This window comes from Amblyomma maculatum, chromosome 8 (assembly GCF_055883805.1).
Source record: "Amblyomma maculatum isolate TAMU_Amacu chromosome 8, ASM5588380v1, whole genome shotgun sequence".
Classification (NCBI taxonomy): domain Eukaryota; kingdom Metazoa; phylum Arthropoda; class Arachnida; order Ixodida; family Ixodidae; genus Amblyomma; species Amblyomma maculatum.
Window position 1 is genome coordinate 114,313,380 of NC_139351.1, and position 24,726 is coordinate 114,338,105.

At 45.1% G+C, this 24,726-nt stretch overlaps 1 protein-coding gene across 1 annotated transcript in view; it reads right to left on the reverse strand.

Moving 5' to 3' along the window:
- Window positions 1-38: 38 nt before the first annotated feature.
- Window positions 39-24,726, reverse strand: part of rictor (rapamycin-insensitive companion of Tor) — a 54,327-nt gene continuing 29,639 nt past the window's right edge. Inside the window, exons 17-27 of the mRNA XM_084577289.1 lie at window positions 24,229-24,338; window positions 22,449-22,629; window positions 17,832-17,938; window positions 14,118-14,634; window positions 12,661-13,295; window positions 10,943-11,096; window positions 7,652-7,838; window positions 6,679-6,786; window positions 5,719-5,842; window positions 5,019-5,157; window positions 39-1,921 (exon numbers count right to left, since the gene is read on the reverse strand). Coding sequence (XP_084433415.1) covers window positions 1,841-1,921; window positions 5,019-5,157; window positions 5,719-5,842; window positions 6,679-6,786; window positions 7,652-7,838; window positions 10,943-11,096; window positions 12,661-13,295; window positions 14,118-14,634; window positions 17,832-17,938; window positions 22,449-22,629; window positions 24,229-24,338 — 2,343 coding nt within the window. The 3' untranslated portion in view covers window positions 39-1,840. The remainder of the gene's footprint in view (window positions 1,922-5,018; window positions 5,158-5,718; window positions 5,843-6,678; window positions 6,787-7,651; window positions 7,839-10,942; window positions 11,097-12,660; window positions 13,296-14,117; window positions 14,635-17,831; window positions 17,939-22,448; window positions 22,630-24,228; window positions 24,339-24,726) is intronic.

Here is a 24,726-nt window from a genome sequence, read left to right on the forward strand (position 1 = left end):
ACTGTTTTGGAGCACCTCTGATCACACAGTACAAAAGCTTTGTTCACTAAAATGAAGGTTTTAATATTTACACTGTGGCTTTACAAACAAGACTACTGTTTTGATATGTTTTGGCAAAACCATAAATCTGTACTTCTCCACAAAGGGAAAGCTACCTATGTGCAAGTATCCGTCCACATAGGAAAATAGAAGAATTATGTACAGCTTTTTGTCCTGGAAGTCGGACAGCAGGGAAGGCACATTTCCGTTTGGGAACAGGATTAAATATACATAGTACAGTGTCCCAGTTTGCTACACAAGCATATCACATTGAGAGATAAAGCGCAAAAAATTTGGTTACCTACAAGGATAAATGTTCTATGAACTAAACAGCAGCAAATGGGAATATATTTTTAGTACCTGTATTAAATTAAGTATTTCGTTCAATTTCATTTTTCTCCACTCCAAAAGTTGCAAAAAGCGATCTTACACTTTCCTCTTCCCACTCAAGTTATGGTGAGTTCAAAACATTTCATACTTATTTGTCGAAGCGCATGATCAATTGATTCACTCGATTGGGAAAACGCTAAAATGTGGGGTAGTTGGCATAGTTAAGGAGAATGCATCCGTTCCACTGTGTGCAGGCAACAAGTCAGTCACACTGAAGCAACCAGAAATTTACAAATCTATAAACAGTAAGCTCTCTCACAAGCCTTGCATAATACTGTATCCTCACACTTACCCTGATGTGTATAGTACTGGACAGAAAATGACATGCCATGGTTAACAAATCCAATGCACAGATCCGGAAGCAACTTCCAAGGGCTGCTTTCTTTTTGGCAATGTGTAAACCATAAGCATGCACATTTTTATGCCACAGAAATTATTTGTGCACAATTGTAAATGACTGCTCTCAATGCAGTTAAAATACTGCTCATTCTTTTGATTTCATTTTCCACAGTTGTTCAGGCTCTCCTCAAGCTAATTAAACGTTATTCCATTTGACACAATAGATGTCTCTGCAAGGCAACGTCGAAACATACAAAAAGTTCGTTTGTAGGCATAAGTAGAAATATGCAACAAAATAGCCTCTGAAACGCAATGATTAAAACGGTACCAAAACAATATTGTCATACAAGGGAAACAAATTATAAATACACGAAAGCTCAATCACACTTGCCAATGTACCAGTAAAAGGCACGCCTAGCTATGTACACACATGTACACAGCAAAACCTTGTACATATTTACAAGCATCGTACTTAGAAAACAAAACATGAAAGAGCTGGAAGTGGAGTGATAAACCTGAGAAGAATTCACAAAGCTACTTGGCACATCGATTCTGGATTCTTGCTTATGCTACGACAAAAAGCAAATGCGGAAAGCCACAATTATACATTATTTCTCTTTTTTTCAGCATTTGTGCGTTCCTGCTACTCTCACACGTTAATAGTTTACGTGCATACAGCGAAGCAAAAAAGTTAAGTTCATCGCCTCCCCAGCACTCAAAGCAAGATTGCGACTCGAGTGCGGGGCTCTGTATAAAGTCTTCAAGAAAGAAAAGCAAACAATGTTCCAGGTCAACATCCACATAGGCCATCACATAATACTCGACCTTCACAAAACAAAACCACGCACAAACTTCTGAACACCGTTTTCCTTGCTGCACCACAATCGACAATCAAGTGACAGCAGCACGGACTTTGAAACACAATCCTTTGGCTTGTGCCAGCATAGCCTCGGCTGCAACTTTTGCCGATACACTGCAGGACAAAGTGGAACGAGTGGTGGCCATCTTGAGAGGGCACGCTGGCGCAAAGTGCCACGAACTGCACCTCGATTTCTTTGGCCAGCAAGCACACCTAGGCCTCCGATTCTTCTTTAGGGGGCATCACCATCACGCGTGGTATCCTCAAGATGCACTCAGCCTCCTCGAAAAATTGCTGCAAAGAGAAAACAATGGAGGCGAAAGGATTGTACAAATTCAAAACACATCCTGCACCAGATCCGAATTTCGAACCTCTGAACTCTTGAACAGATGCACAATGCCACATGGTGAGGCACTACCTTCACACCACCTAACTGCAGCCAACACGCAGTAATACTCTCCAGGTGACAGAGAAGGAGGTCATGATCACCAGTGCTCTATACAGGTTTTTTCACCTAACTTGAGCCAAGGATTAGAAGCAAGTGGTTAATCGCAGCTAGGTGGACTCAACGACATATGGTCTGCCATCCCATGGGACTCCTCAGAATATTTTTTACATCCAACTTAAATACATAAGATCAATTATTCAAAATTTTTAATATTCAATTTAAGGCAAAGTGCGCTTCATTATGTAGTAGATGGTGTCTGGAAATGACGGAACAAGTTTTCTGTGGCAACATACATGCTGCGTGATGATTTTTTTCAGTGTTTAAGAAAGGCCTGCAAAATATGAAATAAAATGTGACTGCGCTCATGCATTATCATACTGCAGTGCTCATAACCATTCTTCGGGCGAATGAACCGTGCGTGCAGACCACGGCAAAGTGAGTGGCCGCGGCTATAGGCGTCAGCTTCACAGCACATCGGTGCCTTTTCACAGTACCAGAGTCGTCGTTCAACATGCAGAGCAGGATTAAAAAAAAAAAAACTTGCGGAATCAGCACAGTGGGGCTCCTGCTTACTACAGAGCTGCAGCCAAGCAAGAACACGGCTTGGTCTTTCCATTCTGGACTGATGAACTGGTCACCACAGGCCTGCTCTATCCCATAACTAGGCTCCTTTGCATTTTTTTTCTTATGGGGTACATCAAGGATAATGCGTAATGTTATATGCCCTGGAGACGAAGATCACGCAAGTTAAATTCCCAAAAGCGTGCTGAGGGCTACATGCACATAAGTGAGCTACATAGCTGTTGATGGGTTCAGGTGCACAGTTTGTTCGCTTGAAACACGGCTGAGAGAAGCGTAATTTTATGTCATATTTTGTGGGCAAAATCACCGTACAGCATGTATATCGTCACAAAGAAACTGCATCGGTCATTTAAAATTTGGCATAGTTGACTTTACTAATTATTGTATTTACACAATTGTAAGTCGATTAGAATGTAAGTCGACAAATCGCATGTCACAAAAAACACCGATGGATGCTTTCAACAGCGAAAATTTATTGCCTGGCTGTACTATTCGTCTCCACTTCAAATCACATATTTTGGAGATAAAATCGAACCTGGATATATCGAACTTGAAGGGGATTGCGAAATAATTCGATATATAGAAATCGCCTTGTGACGGCACTTACGATGCGAAAAAACGATACCGTATTTGTTGCGTAATCAACCCACTCCCATAATGAACTCACCTTCCACTTTTGTACCCGAGAATTTGAAAAAAAAAAAAAAGCATTAAGGCCAGCTCGCTCACATGCAAGCGTTTGAGCGATCTCGGTGACGAGTGGCAGCAACAGAGCGAAAAATTTCTAACTTGTTGGAACTTCGTCCCTCACTCTCGCCGCTCGAGCCACCGCGACAGCTCAAAACAAGGCTTCCGTGTCGCAGCCAGCGGCAGAAGTCGCGAGCGTTCTCGCTTGCATGTCGATGGTGCGCGCCACTCAATTTCTGTTGTCTCATCCACAGCTCATTTCTTGGCAGCGTGCCAAGATGCTGTGCAGCGATAACGTCCCAGCGTGTTTATCTTTTGATAGCTCCTGCTGGTGGGGGGGAGCGAACTTGGCAGAGTGCACGTGATGGCTTGATTGCACAAACCTGGTTCGATTTATCATGCCGCAGTCCACTGCCACAAAATCATTGGAAAGCGTGATAGCTGCAAATGCCGTTTGAAGCGAACAATACTAACAGCCGGTGTCATGATCACAGCTGACCGCATGCTTTCGTTGATTCATACATGCAAGGATAAACAACTCCCGCAAAAAAAAAAAAAAAAAAAAGAACCTGCTGCTTCTTAGCGTCCGCAGTCGCCATATCTTACGCTACGCCGCGGGTACAGAACAATAAAAATGGACTGTCGAAAAAAAAAAAAAAAAAGAAGGGACAGAGAGAGAGAGATCTGCCGCTTCTTACGTCCGCAGGCGCCCGCGCCATAGCCACGTCAGCCGCCGCGCGCAGAGGGTTTGCAGCACACGCTGGAGAAAGAGTCCGACGTTCTGTCTGAAAACGGGCTGAGCTGGCTTGGCGCATGCTATTGCGAGCGAAGGCCAGGAGAGAGGAAGGAGAGAATGGGCACACCCTTGGCAAAAAAATGGGCACACCCTAGCGCTTCACTCTATCGCGTTTTTCCCTCTCGTTTCCACCGGTTCTCTTTGGTTCATACACGCACATGGCTTGCAAACGTCACGTGCTGGCACGCGGGAAACAATAACCGCAGATGTGCGCGCCTTTGGGGAATGGGCGCGGCGCTGCCCTAGACCAGCCGTCGCCGAACTGTCCCCTCTCATTCCTTCTGCGCGTGGCTTGAAAACGTCACGCGGCAAACGGCCGAGGATGATGCGATCGTCTTTGGGGAAGGCACACTTTCCAGTGCGTGGTGCGCAGTTCGATATATCGAACGACCGGGGAAATTGAGTTCGATATATAAAGCGGCTTTCCTATGCTTTTACATTGGTCATGGTTTGATTTCAATTATAATTAGACCCCCCCTCCTCCCCCTCCCACTTTGAATAAAGGGGTTGACTTACAATCGTGTAAATGCAGAACATAAGAAAAGTATTCTGAGGAGTGCTACATGACAGCAAACCACATGCGCATGGTTTAAACCAGGTGCAGTTAAATCACCTTTTAAAATCATCAGTCCAAGTTACGTGTAACACCTTATATTCTGAAGGTCTTAATGGGTTACCACTGGGAAACTACACAAGAACCTTCAGTACGTACGGCCAACTAGCCTGAACTGCCTCCTTGAGTGTGCTTTATGTCTTAAAGCTACAGACCGCAAGAACATAAGATAAGCTGTTTGTTGCAAGAGCCACAGATTACCTTTCTCCTTGTCATGAGATCCACAATGTAAATCTAACACTGGTTGGCATTTCACATGACCGACCTTTTCGAGGCTGAGATCAATGAAGAGCTCCTGGAGCAGGGTTCGAGCCCCTAGCCTGTACCGGTACCGTGACATGAGAAGGCAGACCTCGGAGTAAAGGCATACATCCTGAAAGGCGCTGGGGTACTTCTGCTTCAGCCTGGGAGAGAAAGAAAAGAAGAAAATAACCCATTCAAAACCCAAACTCTCACCACCACCACCACAAATGATGCAACGAAGCATTAAGCTAGGTCGAACACTAGTAGTGTCCCGAAAAAAAGTTTTTAAATGAGTCGCTTTCACCGAGGACAGAGCAAAACACTGCCCACTCATGCACATACATTCAAGATTGCTGCTCAGTCTATATCACTTCCACCATAAAATAAAAAAGACTCGTCACAACTTCTAAAAAGCTAGCATGGCGGACTTGCACACTACTGACAACGACGAAGTCGAGAGATCTAGTGAAAGCCATGCTGGCTTTGCATTCTGCCGACCACCCTCTGCCTGTTTCCATAGCAACCACTTTTCTTTGTTATGCATACATCCACTCTCACCATCCCCCCATACATACACACATCCATATATACATACATTCATTCCTCCTCTTTCCAATGTAATGCGCTGCTGCAGCTGCTGCTGCTATCACTGTGATGCTAAATTCCAGAAATGAGCCTTTAACAGTTTTTGTTGCAAAAAAAAAAAAAGACCTAATGCTCACATAAGTAGAGCCTGTTCAGAGCCCTTCATGATGACTGAGCTGTTGAGGTTCGTGATGTACTTGAGCATCTCACGCCGGACGGCGATTGGGTCGTAGTCATTGTCACTGGACCTCCTGTTCTTCCCTGCATGGAGGTGCCCAAGATAAGGAAAGGCACGATGAAAGCTGACAGCAAAAACAAAGAAAAGGCAATGCACCCTAACACACATTAGCAGCACTTGTGATCAATGTAGTAATTCACAAGTTGCAATACCTCCGATAAGAAAATATGTCACTGTACGCAACAAACTAAGAGGCATTTCAGTTAGATAAGTCTTGATGTATGTATATTAGTGAGCCAATTTACGGGTTACCAAAACCCGTATTCCGAGTTTGCGCCGTTGTCGAAGTGTCGCTATCTCACGTGACTTCGAGTCATTTGATTGGTCGAAACGCCGGGACCGGGTGTTGCCGCTTCGCAGCTGGATGAGGTGACAACATGATGTTCAGGCATTTCCACTAATCAGGTGACTCGACGTCACGCGAGATGGCGGCACTTCCATAACGCGAATACTTGAATTCTCCAGCTGTTTCGGATGCAGCAAAACTGAAACAACCAAGTCATAGCATAAAAGGGAGGAGTTTTCTACACTGAAATTTCCACACGAAGTACACTTAGCTGCTGACCTACAAGCAAGGCGCGACGAGCAGCCAGCCAGCACCTGATCACAAACAGCAATAAAGATGCAATGGATAAGATGCCACGAGCACAGTTCACATTTCTTTTTTAGTTACCATGAGTAGGAAGCGCTCTCTGGCTTCTCTTTCACTGGCTTCCTGAAGCATAAGCACAACCCCAAATTTCAGCTTCTAATAGAGCCTGTTTGCTGGACACGAATGCTTGGACAAGACAACAGCACAGCGCCTGCCAACATGTTCAGCGAACAGCCCTCGAGCTGTTACTTGGCAAACAATACTCACTGGTTTGACTAGAACGAGAGAACGGGAAGGCTTCGACAACGGCATCAGTGTTCTCCCCACCGCTGCCATTTTCGTCTATTGTCGGACTGACTGCGCTAACCGGACTCACTGAAAAGGAGAAGGCCAACGCAAGGTGGTTAGCTATACCTCTTTTCAGCCAAACAATGGCTAAATCCAAGAGCTCTAAGTTGTACAAGGTCAAAAACAACCCTACATCATCATATTTTTTAAACAATACCCAAGTAGAGAATTACTCATCATTCTACCTCACAGCAGCATTAGTATGTCATTGAGGTGATTGTGTGAATATAAAAAAAATAACCTAGTTAAGATTTTCCCCAAGAAATTCTAGAGCAATGCTCAATTGCTTTTACATACTGTAGGCTTGGCTATAATGGGATAGCTATGCTGGACTATTGCTAAACAAAGCAAAATCTCGTTGATACATATATTTTCAAATGTGCAGAAAAGAGAACCTGTGATCCAAAAACACCTACGTAATTTTAAAAAGTTTATTTATTGAGCGTCGTTCACTTTTGAACTGACAATTTTACTTTGTGAAAATGTTCACTAGCATTTTTTGATGCAAAGTATAGTCAAGCCTCTGCTGATATTACACTTTTAACGCATTCGATAAGAAAGTTAAGAATCGCACTTGGCACTTTGCTCACATTCTGAAACACAACCAGCTAAACCACTTGAATCAAAATAAATGCAACCTGCTGCCTGATGAGACTAAAGAAATCCTTCAGTTTAGCAAGCCCACTGTGTCTTGAGTGTATGAGTCAAGGTGGGTGAGACCGAACGGGCGAGCCCAGATGAGCTGAGTCGAAATGAGTGGCCCCAGAGGAGCCGGCATTCGAAACGAATTGCAAGTTCCAAAGAGCAGTTGACTCCGGCTCAGTAAAATCTCTTTGGAGGCACTTAGGTAACTCAAACAGCCTGATCAATGAGCAGTGTCCAAATATCAAACCTGAATTGCTGCTGCTGTCCGCATGCTTCTCCTTCATCTTGGCAACTCGGTTGACACTGCAGCACAGCAAACAGTCCTGCGGGGTGTGCAGCTCAAAGCCATCGTCCCGCTTTGCAACATTCTCAACAAGGCTCGCTCCCTCGTCTTCTCCGTTGGTACTCGAGGGCATTTGCGCCGGGTCTTGGACCTACAGAGAAAGCAATGTCTAAGGGGGTGCTCATGTAACGTGACACAAGTCTCAGCACTGTTGTCCAGCACGTCTGAGGGGGCTCGAAGCAATAGTGAACAAAAAATTTGCCTCGGGGATTTCTGGTTCAAACGATAGCTGCAGAACTAGCAACAACCAAAACAAAGCTCATCAAAAATGAAATAAACAAAAAGTAATTATTTTGGGAGGATATTCTTGAGGCCCCGCACCTAGCAGCCACCAGTGAAATCTCCGGCAATCCAGCATGCGATATCAACCCTACCCATCACAAGCCATCACCCGCATGGATTGCATGGAGGGATGCATGTCACATGCTGTAGCTTCATCACACAGATTGCTTCATGCGGCTTCCTCATGTACAGCCTTTCGAAATTCTCTTGCTGCCTCTCGTGGTAATATACATTGGATGGGATATTTGTTTGACTCGCTCACAGTTAATCAGGAATCCCTATCACCTGCGGTGAGGATGAACAAAAACAACATAAGTTCACAAAGGTGGTACCGGTAGCACTATCATGTGGCGCCCACCAGAAGAAAAACTGGTCTTATTCTAGGTAGAAGTGAACCTGTAATTCTTCTGCAAGTTTTGCAATGGTGGTTTCACATACGATACCGCGGCAGAGTACTGTTTGATCTCTAGAGAGTCACCAAGTATTCATGACCAGTTCAGTATAAAACCATACTACTGGTTCCAGCTCATTCCTCCAGCACAATGCATGGGGACCGCAGCAGTGAACGCATGCTGTTGCTATGGCGCAGATGAATGACTACGTAAATCTTTCCCTACCGTGGCCACTTAGCATAGTTAGCCTTCTTACGATGACTTGGCGTGCCTCATTTTGAAACCTTCCACACTGCTTAAGTACATGCGTCATCTGGCATATAATTCAACAACTGAAGTTTCGTTTTCAGTGTACTTTTCTTTCTTCTTTCAATAATAATAATAACAATAGTTCATAGGAAAGGAAAGCCACAGTATCTGTCATACTTGCTCTGTGGACACCTGAACCCTGCCATAGGGGAAGGGAGGAAGGTAGGAGTGGAAGAGTAAAGAGAGAAAGGGGTGCCATAGTGGAGGGCTCCGGAGCAATTTCGACCACCTGGGGATCTTTAACATGCACCGACATCGCACTGCACACGGACGCCTCTTCATTTCGCCTCCATCGAAACGCAGCCTCGAGCGTTCGGGATCGAACCCGGGAACTTCGGCATATTTCTTCTTTCAATATGTCATTTTTTTGAACTCATCCCAGGAAACGGTACATTGTTAGCCCATTGACGATGACTTCACACCATTTTGGAGCCTTCTTTGTTTCTAATAGACATGTTGCACCATCTGGCTTATAGAGTAGAACGAGAGAAAGGAGATGGCTACACAGTATATAAGAGCATTTCGTCTGGGCGAAGACAAGTCCACCAGTCGAAACGTTGGCTCTACTTGCGAACAGAGGCCCTCCCCCCTCTGCCCTTGTCCAGTGCTCTTTCATCTGGCTTATAATTAGGCAACTGAAGTTTCATTTTCATTGCACTTTTCTCTTCTTTCTTCTCTGGAGGTGCCTTTTTTTTTTTTTACGCGCTCTGAAGACTCTGTATCATAAAAGTAAAAAAAAAAAAAAAAAAAAAGAATGTCCCACTCATAAACTTAGCACAACTTGTGACTCTGCTTTGTCTGCGGTTGATTTCATCAGCAACCTAGGCAGCAGCGCATCTGGACTTAGTTCTAACAGCGACGACGGCAGAAACTAGCTTGGAAGACCTGCGTCCGCACGCCAGTTAGTTCCGTATTTGTCATTGGCCTCATTTTATATGTCCAGTTATTATTTTGTACCTAGAAAACTATTCAAGCCAGAACGTCCTTTCTTCATGGACAGAACCCGATAAAAGGCCACACCCTTTTATATTCCAGGAAAATTAACGTTTTTTTCGCTCTTCACGCAGGAGTGCATTTCTACAAGTTCTCGCTCATTTTTTCTAAAATCTTGTTTTTGGCAATTAAAGCTTCATTTTGCATTGGCAATGCAAATTTTTTTCTCAAACTTACATGCCTAAGAAGTAAATATATTTAGCTTTCTTCTCGCATTTCACATAAAATTTAAAATCTAGAAGCCTGTGCACAAAAAATAAATAAAAGCCCGTTACCTCCCTCGATAGGGAAAAAGTTAAACCTGTATCGTGACGCCTGCTCGGTTAGATGGTCACTCATCAGAGCTGTAAACCTTTGTTCTCCCTTATTTTGCTCAAAAGCATGGCCAAACACTGAGACTCTCTAAAAGTTCACTGTCCTTCTAAAAGTATACGTCCCTTCTGTGAACAGCCATGGCGTCATTCACACTGGTTCATAGCCTCGAGCATGCTGGATGTGGCCTGGTGGCCGCTCACAAAACCTTATGGATACAGCCACCCGCTAAAATACAACTCAAATGATGAGAGTATGCTTGGGTAACTGTAGCTTAAGAATGCAATTGTGATGCTTTGTTAATATTTTTATACTTTTATTCAGCATCCATTTAATGCATTGTGATCAGACCCATGGCCATGAATACGATAATAAGTCAAAAGGTCATGCAACCAGACAATATTGGGAAGGGAGTTCTCAGGCTGCATCAGCAAAGGCCATAAAAAAAAGAAAAAAAAGAAAAGAAGCAAATCTGCTGCCTAGAAAATTACCATAGTCTTCCACTTACTCCCCAACAAAAACTGGTTTGTTTTGGTTTATAGGGTATATAGAGGTTTATAGGGATTTTATAGGGTTTATAGGGGACTCAGGCTAGGAGGAATGCCTCAATGAAGGATATTCCAGAAAATTCGGCCGGCTGGGTTTCTTTAACCTGCTTTCACTATTCTCTCAAGACACGGCAGCTTCAATGTTTCGGAAGATTGGGTCTTCAATTCATTATTGCAAAAATATTGCATCTCTATTCAAGAACCTGACAAATGAACATAGTACAACCAGCAGTTAGCCAAAAATAACACAACCTAAAGAACAGCAGAAGTCCAAGACATAGTCATGGAAAAAAATTAAAATAAAAAAATGCTCGCAGCAATCACTAGGTCACAAAAGCGTTCTTGCCAAATCAACTCACTGAAAAAATGAGTGCAGTGTCGACAGGTAGACAGAGCCCCATGAACCGCTCCTCAGACCTCTTCGCCGAGGATCTTGCTGTAGCTGCAGAAGCAGTGCTCGACATGGACATTGTACGAACGCTGGTCGCATCATCAGGATATGGTTCTTCACCTCTGTAAGCACAGACAACAGAAATCACTAGCTATTCTTCAAGTCGCTACGACTGATAAGATGACCACCTTTATCTGCATAAACAGACCTACACAATGATGAATTTATCTCAGCAAAGTCTCCAGTCCTTCGTCAAGCGTAAGGTAGCCTACTTCAAAACCTAACAGAGCGCTGAATGAAGGTGAAGTACCATACTTACTCAATTTTAATACTATGCTCCTTTTTCTGGAAAAAAGTAACCTCAAAATAGCATGCACGTTTGAATCGACTACAAAATGAAACTACGCTAACAACACCTACTGTCAGGACTCCAGAAATTTCTACCACCTGGGGTTATTTAACGTGCATTGACATCGCACAGCACACGGGCGGCTGGCTTTTCGTCTGCATCGAAAAGTAGCTGCCGCAGCCAAGGTTCAGTCCTACCGTGGCGGATGTACCAAAAGTAATAATTAGTTCAGACTAGTTAGATATTTTAATTATTTTAATTAAGAAAGGCCAGTTTTAAGAACCAGAAGAAGAGCTTGCCAACTTCATGCAATAACAGTGAGCTGATCACAGGCCTGTGACTACGAAGGTCTTGGAAGTTAGGGCTATCCAGTTGGTGAGGCAGAAAGCTCTAATGTGGAAAAAGTTCATAGCCAGCAGCTGCTGATTATGAAACTTTATGAAAAGCCAATTTCCACTTCAGACACGAGCAAGCATTGGCCAGAGTAGTGACTGAGGTAGTAGCGCAGTTTGCATCGTCATGACATTACAGCAAATAAGGGCTGATTGTTCCAAGCGAGAAGGAGATTAATTTCGCTAAAGTATGAAATGTTATGCAAGTTACAATCGAGGGCACGCCAAGATAAAGTAAATACGGTACCTGTGAGTGAAGAAAGCATTGCCGACCTATACCAGTACAATGAAAGAAAAAGACAGCAAAAGCAGCAAACTTGACTGCCGAGCTTCTAGCTTAATCTGCACTTGACTACATTCTTGCAACATAGTGGGAAACATTCTTCAATATTAAGCAATGTTGCTGCACTGTTTGCACACAACACTACAAGCAACATTGTCGATATAAGTTGTTTTAATGTCGAATGAAAAGCACTGTAACATTTTAACAGTGTCTCTCCAATGCTGTGGCCATACTCTAGCAATAAAATGTGCTACAAGGATTGGTTGGTTAGTTTGTTGGGTTTAACGTCCCAAAGCAACTCAGGCTATGAGAGACGCCGTAGTGAAGGACTCCGGAAATTTCGACTACCTGGGGTTCTTTAACATGCACTGACAACGCCTCCATCGAAAAGTGACCGCCGAGGCCTGGATTCGATCCCGCTTCTTTGGGAACAGTAGTCGAACGACTAGACCTCAAATGTGACAAAGGCTTGGAACACCTCACAACAAACAAACATGCATACAGGCTTTTAAGTGTTGGAGTGTCAATGACACATGGAGCGGTTATCAATGCTCTGCATACTTCTGTATCGGTTACGACGAACCAAACTTGAAAAAAAATCACGTCTTTAAAAGCTGATTTCACAGATATGCAACATACACATATCACAAGGCACCACTCACATGTAGAAGCCGCTGCGGTCTAGACTCCAGCTGGCAAAGGAAGATGGAAAGAGGTCACCGTGCTGCTCCGCTCCATCACAGCCCACCGAGCAGATGCGCTTCCGCCGCCGCCGCATCGACGACGCCTCACGCACTGCTCGCAGGGTCGCATACCCTGCCACGTCACGCGCACTTGTGTACATGAACACCGGGGAGTCGGGAGACATGGGACTCGTTGACGTGCTGCTCCGAGAGAGTGTCCGCACGCCACCAACGAACCCCCGAGGCCTTCGGGGCATCACCACACCATCGCGCTGGTGATTTCCACCCAAAGTGCTCAGGGAAGTGGAGCTCGCGATTGGGCTCAGCGTCTGCACTGTCCTCGTCGCTGGTGCATTCTCGTCGCATGAACTCACACCACTTGTTGTCGAATCGGTGCAGCTGTCTGACCTGCTCTTACTGGTGCCGGCGGTGACGGCACTTTCGTTGCTGTCGCTCCTTTCTCCCTTTACCTCAGGGTTACTCGAGCTCTTTTCCGTGAACGAGGTCTCGGTGCCGGAGTCGCGGCTGCCACTGAACGAACCGGAACGATCCTTCGAGGAGTCGGGTACAGACAGGAGGCGGCACTCAGTGATGGACGGGTGGACGGCACTTTTCTGAAATAAAAATTTGCTCCTATGTTACCAGATTTTTCCCTCAGAGAACAGAGCAATAACATGCCTTCAACAATACAGTGGGATTCCTGCAATCCAAACACCTACTTTACTTGAACTGAGAATAGTGCTGCCTCATCAACATCAGCCATTTTAATTCGAACAAACTTTGAAGGCAACAGCCATTAATTTGAGTCCACCGTGATCCATCACGTAGTTCAATTCTTTGCAGTTCCCGCAGAAGTCTGCAAGCCAAGGCAAGCCCAGCCAAGAAAGTAGAAAAGAGAAAGAAGAACCCAAGCCAAGAGAAAAGAAGACAGAAAGAGTAATAAATAAAAGAAGAGAAACTCAAGGGACACGACGACTCTCACTGAATGTTTAAACTAAAGTGCAGAGTAGTTTAGCCAGTAATTTTTTATTCCTTGTTGTGAATTATGGTGAGTAGTCAATATGTGAATAAGTTACAGTCAGTGGCAATCCGCTGATGGCTACAGACGATGCCGGTATGCACAAAATGGTTGTTGGCTCTTCGGCACCTACAGAAATATATTTCCCGCACAAGCGCGTATACCGCACAACTCAGAATCGAGAGGATACCACACAACCAATCAAGCACGTGGGAGGGCCGATAGGCCTTAGCTCCAAGAGCTTTTTGTTTAGACCCATGCAGTTCACATTTCTCACAGCACAATGAATGCAGTAGCTCTCTCTCATAACATGACGATCTGAGAACATGAATCTGCAATGTGGGAGCCGTAAAATGCACCCCACAATAAAACAATGCACATTATTAGCAGCAAGAAAACTCTAAAGCAACCAACGCACCTGCGGCGTCTGGTATGCCTGCACCTGTGGTGCCTCCACTTCCGCATCGTGCCTAGCATCGCCCGGCCTGCAGTCCGACGATGACCGGGGTCTCCGAGACGAGGTGACCAGAGCGTCGTGCCGTGGGGACAGCGTCACATTCCGTGGCAATGTCTGCGATTGGCGCATGCCATTGTTTTCTGGCTGAGATTTCACCTGCTCCGACACAAAATTGAGCGTCCTCCTCAGCGGCGTCTCACTGGCGTCGACGCAACTCAGGGACGACGCGGCTGAACCGTAGAAGCGACGGTGAAGTGCGCTGGCAGTAAGCATCTCGCTCTGCTGGCTTCCTGTGCTGCTGATGGACCATGCGTGTGCCCGCAGTGGTGCTGGCGATGTCTGCACTGCCTGAAGGGCATCCAAGGCCACGGGCCAGACCTCGTTGAGCTTGTGCTGGACGCAGTCCCAGCCAAGACCACTCAGGTACTCGACCGACTCCGAAGTGCTGGCCAGTAGGCACAGCACATAGAAGCATACCCTGGACGAGAGAGGACAGCACTGAGAGGAACACTCTTTCTTTTTTCACATTCTCAGTGGCAAGGGGGGGAGGGGTGTTCACTGTGTGAGGGGGTCGTTACGCGAGCAAATTCGCCGTAATACAAACGATTCTTGTCAGTTTTTTCGACGCCGTTCGATAATTCGCACTTTTTTCCCATCCCGTGAAGTTCGTATTAACGAGCTTTTACTGCAAATGCAAGCAGTGCCATCTCGGTATCTACGGAGTGTGCGGCACTTGGTACGATGTGATGTTGCCTCTTAAAACTGCAGTTCCACACTTAACTTTCAAAGCTTGAGAGATTTGGAACCAATTTTCTCTGTCCAAAAACAATTCAATTAAGTTGAGAAAGAACATATACAGTCGTGCCTCATTAATATGGACACTTTGGTTTCCGACCAAAACTGTCCATAAAGCGAGTCATCCATAATAACGAGTCATGAATAAAAACAAAAAGGATTTTATTAACAGAGAAAAGAGAATTGTAATTAACGACTGCTTTTGTACATAACGGTGTGCACTGGACTCAAAATTTCACAGAACACCGGCAATTTTGAGTGCATTATCCTTGTCATTGTTGTCTTCGAAAAATTGTAGTGCAGTCTGAAGCGACTCGCTTACCATAACACCTGTGATGTTGGGCTTTGTGTTGGTCGAACTTTCGAGCACGAACTCCTCACTGGCCGATGAATCAGCGTCTGATTCTCTACTCACCGCCACTTCCAAAATGGCCTCTTCACTGAGCAAAGTAGCCGCTAAGTAGCTGCTTGACTCCTGAGGCGAGGAAACAGCTGAGCTGTCTATACTAGTCCCTCGCAGCTTGGATTGACTGAGATGGCTTTTGCCGCTTGTATTCACAGATTTCTTCGCGTCTACGTTCAGCTCTGTTCTTTTGCGTTTAACTCCCGCCTTGCCAAAAGCCAGACTCGAGTTGGGGGCTACTGTGCTGTGCACTTTTTGCCTAGTTAACCTTTCTGCCTTTCCGTTCCGATTCTCTTTTTTTGCTTTGTACTGTTTCTGTAAGGAAGCAAGGGAGTCAAGTTGGCGAGCTGCTATGCAGAGGGCTATCGAACATCCCATCTTCTTGGTGCCGTTTTTATGTGTTCCCATAAAACAAACACTGCAAGCTGAAGTACAGTTTAGAACGATGGCTAGCCAACTACGACGGGCTCAGACCTTGTCAAGGCCGCATCGTTGACTCAAAGCGAAGCCGACATACGGACCGCCTAGTGTGCAAAGTTTGTCATTTCGGCAGCGCAACAGGGACGAAAACCAGGAGCATGAGAGGGAAGCGCGTCCAGCACGGGACGCCCGGTCCCGGTTGCGTGTTCGTACGTCGCCTTTCTTTTGTCGCTCTACTTTGTGAGTGTGTCTTAACTCTCACCGAAAAGCGTTAACGGCTTCATGGAACACGCATTGCGCTTTGGGAAAGAAAACTTCAGTTCCCACCGCCACTGTAGGCACTTGTCTTTCTTCCTGTCATTTCTTTCTTACACTTTTACCGGCCTCTCTGTTCACGTTCAGCAGAATTTATTGCAACCACATGTTGCTGTTTTCCAGACTGCGGCGGCACTTCCGCTGCACCCAGAAATCTCCTGGTTCCCCCCTTTCGGGGTCTTTCTTACGCTAACCCTCGGTTTTCTGTGTACGTTCCGCTCCGCTCTTGCGCTCCCCTCCCCCTCCCCCTCCCCCCTCCCTTAGTACGGCGACACGCAGGCTTTGGTTCTTTCCAACCCCACAGGACTCGTTCAGGCATCCCGCCGTATCGGCTGTCGCGTAGGTTCGCGGGCGGCGCGCCCTTCTTTAACTTGCGTTCGGACTACTCTGCTTTTTTTCAAGCACTGTACATATTAACGAGACAAAAATACATGGGCCCAAGTGGGGCGCGTGCATTCTTCCCCTGTCCATTGTCCGAACAGCGAGTTTCCATATTAACGAGGCATAAATACATTGAAAAGGTTTCGTCCCCAGAAAAACTGTCCATAATTCGGGTCGTCCATATTAACGGGGGTCATATTAACGGAGCACGACTGTAGATATATGACTGATTGCGGCAAGTTTGTGATTTGTTATGGCTCAGCTTAGTTTCATTTCTGAAAGAGCCAAATCACTGAGATGCCTAACATAGAAGCAGTGTCCAAGTGAGCCTGTCAGATGGCCAACTAGTCACCATATGTGGCACTCTGATGGGCCAACTGCACCATGCAGTTGATCATGTAGCACATGAGGTGCACCACAGGCTACAAGGGGCTTTGTCTGAAAAGATTTCTGTAAAAGCTTCCAGCCTTTTTGCTTTCCTCAGCTGCCTGGATACAATGCTTTTCTCCAAAATAAAGCAAGTGAGCGCTTTAGTTCTTAGATGCTAGATATAAATTGCCTACTCATTCCAATCACTCACTCACTCACTCACTCACAAAGATACCTACTGCATCCATCACTGGGGAATTTTGTAGGAGGGATGCAGGGGGACATTGCAATAACCAAACAAAAGCAGGTTACATTAAATCAGGAATACACAATGCAAGCCACTCATAACAATGCCAGATACAACAATATATGGCCTATAACGATCCAATTCTTTGAATTTATCAATTTTCCCACTGCCCCTATTAAAGTAAGCAATATATAATGATCGATTATCAGCGGCACATCGGATACGATAGCTTTTTGTGTGCACGTAAAAAGGACCTGCGGCAGCATGCACGCTACAGGAAGCCACAGAGGTTGTCAAGCTCCAGCTGCCGCTCACGCAAGCACAAATTTCCAAATATTTTAAGCATGCTTAAATTATTTCAGGCTATTTATGTACCCTCTAATAAAGTGTTTAGCGCTGTTCAGCCCGATTCACTCATCGCTTGTAATTAGGCAAGCCTACGTGCATGGGAAGATATGTGGCTATGTTCTTTGTTTTTATCTGCCAATCCAGATATAACAACAATCAGTTACAACAATCGAATTTTCAGGTTTTCTCAATATCGTTATGAGTGGACTGCACTGTATTATAAAGCAATGCAGCTATTACACATAGCGTTCAGAAAAAAAAAGAAAAGCCAATGCATTCTGCACGATCAAGAATGGGGCCGAAACCAGGAAGTTAAGCAACCAGTGCAAAGACTCAACGAAACTGCAAAATGTTCTTCTTAGACTGTTTCATGACATCAATCCTTGGCCATGCTCACCCTCGGATTGAATATATTGGAGACTCCTGAGCCATCCTGACAATGGCCGGCAGTACATCGGTGTCGGCCACAAGTGAGAAGCCCTCTGGGGATGTTCCGACGTGGCCCTGTGGCATCAAAAAACTCATTTTATTGTTTTCAGACATGTACAGGGTAGGCTAATGTTCATCCTGAACTAAGACTCAATGTTTCACTTGCAGGCACGAAATTTTCTTTCCAATAAAACACTTTCGAAAGCAGGGTACAGACTAACCATACCCAATTTTACAACTAAATGTGCACCCTGCAGCTCTTTTGTGTTGAAATAAATTAAAAAAGAAACGTGCACTTCCAAGCCACAAATTATCAGGAAATTATTAAAAAACTCGATTAAGGCCCTCACAGCAGCTATAAGAGATGCCCCAACTCATTGCCAAGTGTGTAAGGCATCAAACAGTGATGTCCGCGATCTGGCTCGTGCAAGTCGCTTTTTTTTTTTTTTTTTTTTTTTTTATCCCCAGGGCTAGCTTCATTGCTTCACACACCCAGGAAGTATAATAAAATAAATTTTCACATCCCCAACAGAGAGCTCCCATTGGACCCTTATAAGTAGAATCTCGATGATACGATTACGGCTGGTACGAATTTCGGGATAATACGAATTTTAAGAATGCTTTAAACGGACTATATTGTATAGAATACGTTAAGATTCGGGGTGATACGAAGAGTTTCTGAACCCGCCGCGGTTGATACGAACGTGCAAACCAGTCGCGCATGCGAGCGGGCCGGCGCGACTGACCTCAAGAGGGTAACATAACCGACGCGGCCACCGCTAACTCCTCTCCACCTTCCCGCCGCAAATGATACGAACGAACATTGTACAAACGCACAAAGCCACCGAGCAGCTCAGCGTAAGAGCTCACAGGAGGACAGGGTACCCACCGCGGCAGCTGCCTCTCCTCTCCAACCCCCCTCACCCCACTAGCACCCTACCCCCACCTCCATTTCGTAGCAAACCGACGAGCACTAGACAAGGACGGCCCAGGCGAGGCACGTGCCCAGTCGTGTACGTCACTCATTCGCTAGCAGCTCATTGGTCTATCGAAAAGTTGTCTCGCCGGCTGTTCCCACGAGGCCTGTGACGCTGGCTGCCGCTGCAGTAGTTCTCCGTTCGCCGCTTCTTTCTGTCATTCATTGTGACATGAACTGCCAATTAGAAAGACGCATGCGTTCGCTGCTGCCGAAATGTCGCGGAAGCGTAAAGCCCTTTTTTCTTTAAGGAAAAGCTTGAAGTGCTAAAGAGGGTTGACGAAAACCCTGACGAAAACCGTGCCGACTTAGCAAAAGAGCTAGGGTTAGCACCGTCGACGCTCTGCACCATTGTCGGGCAGCGAGATGTTATCTTGAAGAATGTGCAGCACTTCGGTGCGAACGTGAAGCAGGCTAAAACAGCGACCCATGTCAAGCTGGACGAGGTTCTGCTGACTTGGTTCCGCGAAGTGACAGCGGCCGGCGTCAACGTAGACGGCAAGGTGCTACGTGAAAAAGCCGACACCATCGCGTTTTCGCTTGGAATTGAAAATTTCCAAGCGTCTGGGGGATGCCTGCACCGGTTTAAGGAGCGGCACGGACTTGTCTACCGGGTCGTCTCAGGTGAAGGCAAGAAAGTGGACAAGTCGGCTTAGACGAGTGGCTGAACACGCTGCCAGCGCTGGTTTCGAAGTACGCGCCACGTGACATATTTAAAGCCGACGAGGCGGGCCTCTTTTTCAACCTTCAAACGAAAAGAAGTTTGTGCGTAAAAGGCCAGGCATGCCAGGGCGGCCAGAAAAGCAAGGAGAGAGTAACAGTACTCTTTTGCTGCAACTCGGATAGATCCGAGAAACTCCAGCTTACCGTCATCGGTAAGTCGAAGAAATCGAGGTGTTTCCGATTGGCGGAGCGTTTGCTGTCTGTTACAAAGGTAACCGAAAGGTGTGGATGACTGGAGATTTTTTCCACGAGTTCTTGACAAGCCTTGATCGGAAAATGCTGTCAAGAAACCGGAAAATTTTGCTTTTCGTGGACCAGTGCTTTGCCCACCCAAAGGAAATGACATTCAATAACGTGAAAGTCAGGTTCCTGCCAGCGAACACTACCAGCCATCTTCAGCCACTGGACGCTGGGATAATTAGAAATGTGAAACATCATTTCAAAGGACTTCTAGTGAGGCATCTGCTGGCAAAAATTGACCGTAAAGAAGCAAACTTGCAGATCAGTCTCTTAGATGTTTTGCACTTTCTAGCCATGTCGTGAGATAGTGTATTCAGACACAATCTCGAACTGTTTTAGAAAGTGCGGATTTGCCATCGGACCTGATGCGGCTTCAGCAGGAGATTGTCAAGAGCCAGATGAAGACCTCACGATTGATGGCTGGGACAATCTGGAAACTGAAGCTTCGGCTCAAGACTTCATTACCGCAGACAACAACGTCGCGACCTGTGGGCTGAGGTCTATTGAAGACTTGGTCAACGAAGCGAATGAATGCAAAAATGAGCCTGACAGCAATAGTGACGCTGACGACGAGTGTGATCAGCCGCCGTCAATGGCAGATACTCTTCACACTTTGAACGTTCTGCGCCGCACCGTGAGTGCCGGCAGCGTGAGCGACGAAACTGCGGCACGGTTTTATGCCTTTCAGGAGGAGCTTGTCCGCGACATCAACAGCAAAAAAGTGCAGACAAGTATTACGGACTTTTTCAGCCGCAAGTAGTTCGCCATAATAAAGTTTGGTTCATTTTCAATTCATTCCCATGTGGAAGTTGACTTGTTTTCGATCATACGAATTCGGGATAATACGAATATTTTGCATGCTCCCTTGGAATTCGTATCATCGAGATTCTACTGTACAACTTTAAACTATGCTTTTTCTTAACTTCTAATTCTGGGCCAAACGTGGCTTTCGTCCAAATTTCACGCACTATTAAAGTCCCATCAAGACGATATTTGGCATGTACGATTTTCTTGGGGTGTAGAAAGCAGATGTTTAGGCTTTAATGAAACTGGTAATATTTTTGCCACTGAAAACGTTTCAATATTCAGGCACCAGCCATTGAAAAAACATGCACCTGATGCAAAAATTGTCGCAAAAAGACTCATGCTGAGGGAATAACATTATTTTGCCGATTTGCACTCAAGAGAGAAAGAAAACCATTGTTCACTGCTCTGTCACACTTACTGCTATGTCTAGCAGCTGCACAAACATTCTCTGTTTTTTACGTATTTGTGGAAAGCATCAAACTATCTCTGAAGCAAAACTAGATTTGAAGGGAGGAATCAAGCTCTACAAGTGGCATGAATTTCATTCACATAGCATTAGTATTATGAAGGAAAAAAAGCTTTATCGTAAGGAACACACATGGTGATGTCAAGGAAAAAACAAAAAAAAACCAAAATGCTATTACACGCGAGAACGGACCACCGCAAAACAGCTTTCGCACATCGTTGCGCAATAATCTAGGGAAGCCGCCTTATTTATTTATTTAAATACTGCAGGCCTTTACGGCCCAAGCAGGAGGGGCATACAAATAACATCAGTGTACAGAACGAAGGTAGCAAATAATAATTTCAAAACACTTGCTCTTTAGGCAATAGAATATGAGCAAAACAAGGACTAAACGAAATGCAAACCGAGCTCTTCATATGGGAAAGTCATGAACATAAACAGAAGTAAGCCAATTAATGAAATGTCCAAAAATGAAATGTCAAACATGCAGCAAGAAAAAAAAAAAGCAGTTACACAACAGTTTGGGCAACCAAAAAGCAAACAAGAAAAACATTTGAGATCAGCAATTCAAGGTTTCAATTGAATCAATGTTGGTAGAAGAAGCAGAGGTAAGTCATTCCGATCTGTTATTGTGTGAGGAAAAAAGAATATTTAAATACATTAGATCTGGTGCTCAAAGTTGATCTGCGCAAAGTGGATCTGCTCGTTGATTTGGGGTTTAAAATGTCTGGGACCACATTTTCGATTGACATAGTGTCACAACATGAATTAAATAGTATATGTTACATTTGCAATCACCCACTCTGTTAAGATGAACTTCTCATTAACAAAATTTCTAGTCCATTCGAGTTCTGCTCATGGCAGTCTGCCACAGTATCATCCTGAAATCGCATCAACTGCATTCATATCATCGAAAACCTACTCAACATCAAGAACCTAGGAATTCAAGAGCTCCAAAACACAGCCTAAAAGTGCGCGCCGCATGCGCTCTTCATCCAATTAGGCTTACCGCCGCACAGTTGAGATGAGCTCACACCACTGTGCTAATTAACTCAAGCTCGAATTACAATCATACCGGAGAACCCGGGTTCGATCCCGACTGCCAGCGGCTGCATTTCGATGGAGGCGAAACGAAGTAGTGTCCATGTGCTGTGCGATGTCAGCACAAGTTAAAGATCCCCAGGTGGTCAAAATTTCTCCAGAGCCCTCCACTACGGCACCCCTTTCTTTCCATCCACTTTCACTCCCACCTTCCTCCCTTCCCTTCAGCACGGTTCAGGTGTCCACAAAGCAAGTGTCACAGATACTGTGCCTTTCCTTTTCTGTAAACCAATTCATTATTTATTTAGTTACAATTCAGTAGGAGTGCTCACCACTGTCCAGAGAGAAGCCTTGAGCCGTAGCAGCGACTCCTCCGTCGACATGTCCCCGGTCAGGACGGTCTCCCAGTGATGCTCGAGGCAGCCGTGTTTCTGCAGGTAGTCAAGGCCTTCTTTGTGCTGCACGAGCTGACCGTAGAGGTGTGCCGGAGCAAACACGTCCTTCACCCTGAGCCTGCGCAAGCCAAATGTGATCAGTCGTCTCACAGTGGAGAACACCGGGAAGGAGTAAAAAGGGAAGGTCCATGGTGTCAAACAACACCACGAATCAGGCGTGGGTCTTTCTCTCCTCGTGAAAAATTCTTTCTAGTTGTGTTCTACACTCTGCCCACATGCAAACACTAATTCACTCCATCCAGGTGGTGGTCGCAGTGGCCGTCGTTTGAGGCAGATTGTGGTCGAACTAAGCGCTACGGTTCATTTTTGTCTGCCAAACTAGAAACAAAAGCTTCACTGCTGAAAAAGACCGACTTCAATCTCAACATTTTGAGTATGAATGAAAAGCGCCTTACTGTAAAAGCCCATGTGCAATACCAACCTGCACATAATACGAGATTTCATTTGAAGATGGCGAAAACAGAAAAATTTTTATTAACGTATAAGCGAGAAAAGTTCATTTTAAATGAAATTCACGCCTTGGAGAACACTGTTGGATGAACTGTCTCTCTTTGAGAGTCCTTTGTTTTGTCAGAGACACTGTTCCATAGAAACTAGACTTCAGTACTGCTGAGTGCAATCAACATCCCACGACCTCACCGAGTGTGTGATATAAGCATGGTCGTGCAAAACATTTCTCCATGCTTACGGACGACGAGGATTTGCTGTGAACATTTTGAAGTGATTTCATTTGCATTTTTTACTTTAGTTTCTATTTTACACCATCCTTTCGAGCCTTCAAGTGAAAACTTATGAAAACCCGATTTTAACAAAAAATTATGGACATTTTTATATTTTTTTTATATTCAGGTTTAACTGTACGGCTTTTGTGAATCCGACACTGCGAGGTGCAATCATCACGCTTCCAATAATGTGGGCATCAAGAAGGCAGCGTGATGAAATTGCATCAAAAACATAATGCCCACAGATGACAATGCTAGAAAGTGTGCCTCCTCTGTCAAGAAGCCTGTGGGCAATAGAACTGAATATTAGCAAAACACTAACCATGAATCTGGGCTGACAATTACTTGGATGTGTATGCAAGATAGAAATTTGACATACCATAAAAACCAAAATATAATATCAACCAGCTTATAATATGAGGTGTAATCTAGGGATAACAAAAACGGGGGAAAAAAAAATTTCATGCACCGATAATACGAGCAAGAAAACTCGCCAAAAGCATTCATTTGCACTGAATTTTGCGGTCGCCCTGCTTCCAACATTGTGTGAGGTGCGTCCTTCCTCCAGTTGCGTGCGAGTCACGAGCACCGTGGCCGCGATGGTCACAAACCAAAACCATCGAAATAGTCAAATGAATCCATTTCTAGATAGCCCCCCGTCTCGCTGGAAGCCTAGTGCTGATGATGCTGATTAACAACGAGACAGGAACTGCAAAATTCGGTGAAAACAGTTCGTATCTGCATATTAAGCGAAAATGTAACATAACGAAATTAAAAAAAAAAAGCTTGCATTATACGAGCGTTTTTACAGTACCAAAATCTAGATAAAAAAATTCAGATCTTCTAGTACATTTTACTCAAAAGGCAGCTGCGAAATTATCTGGCTACACAGGGACAGCATACATTTCTTCAGGTGAAAAGAACGAGACCCGGACCTGGTGTTGCTGCTCCGTCTCCCGTAAGTTCCATCTTCGCCCCGCTGGTGCCATGTGACAGCCTGGCTGATAGCATCCTCGACGATTTTCACATAGCGAAGATTATCCACCTGCACATAAATCACACATTTCCAATAAGGAACAATCTGAGATGCAAAAAAAAAAAGGACACGTAATTAAACTGTAAAGCAACGGTCAAAACGATTTCGTTATTCCCAGCTCGTATTCACTAGCTGAGCCAAGAAAAGCTGAACAATAATACATCATTAGCTCATTCTTCATCTCATACCCTACTCATGCCCTGAGGCAATAAACATCGTAAAAAAGCTGCTAGACTGCTAGACGAGGTTGCTGAACCCAGCGCCGAGGACGCAGTCTCAAAAGTTCCGTCTCATATACCTCGTTACCTGGCTCCCGATTCCGGGAGACAGTGGTTCCTGCAATGAAAGTGCCTGTGAGGCCAGCCGGCAGCTCAGGGGGCAAGACGTTTCATCGGAG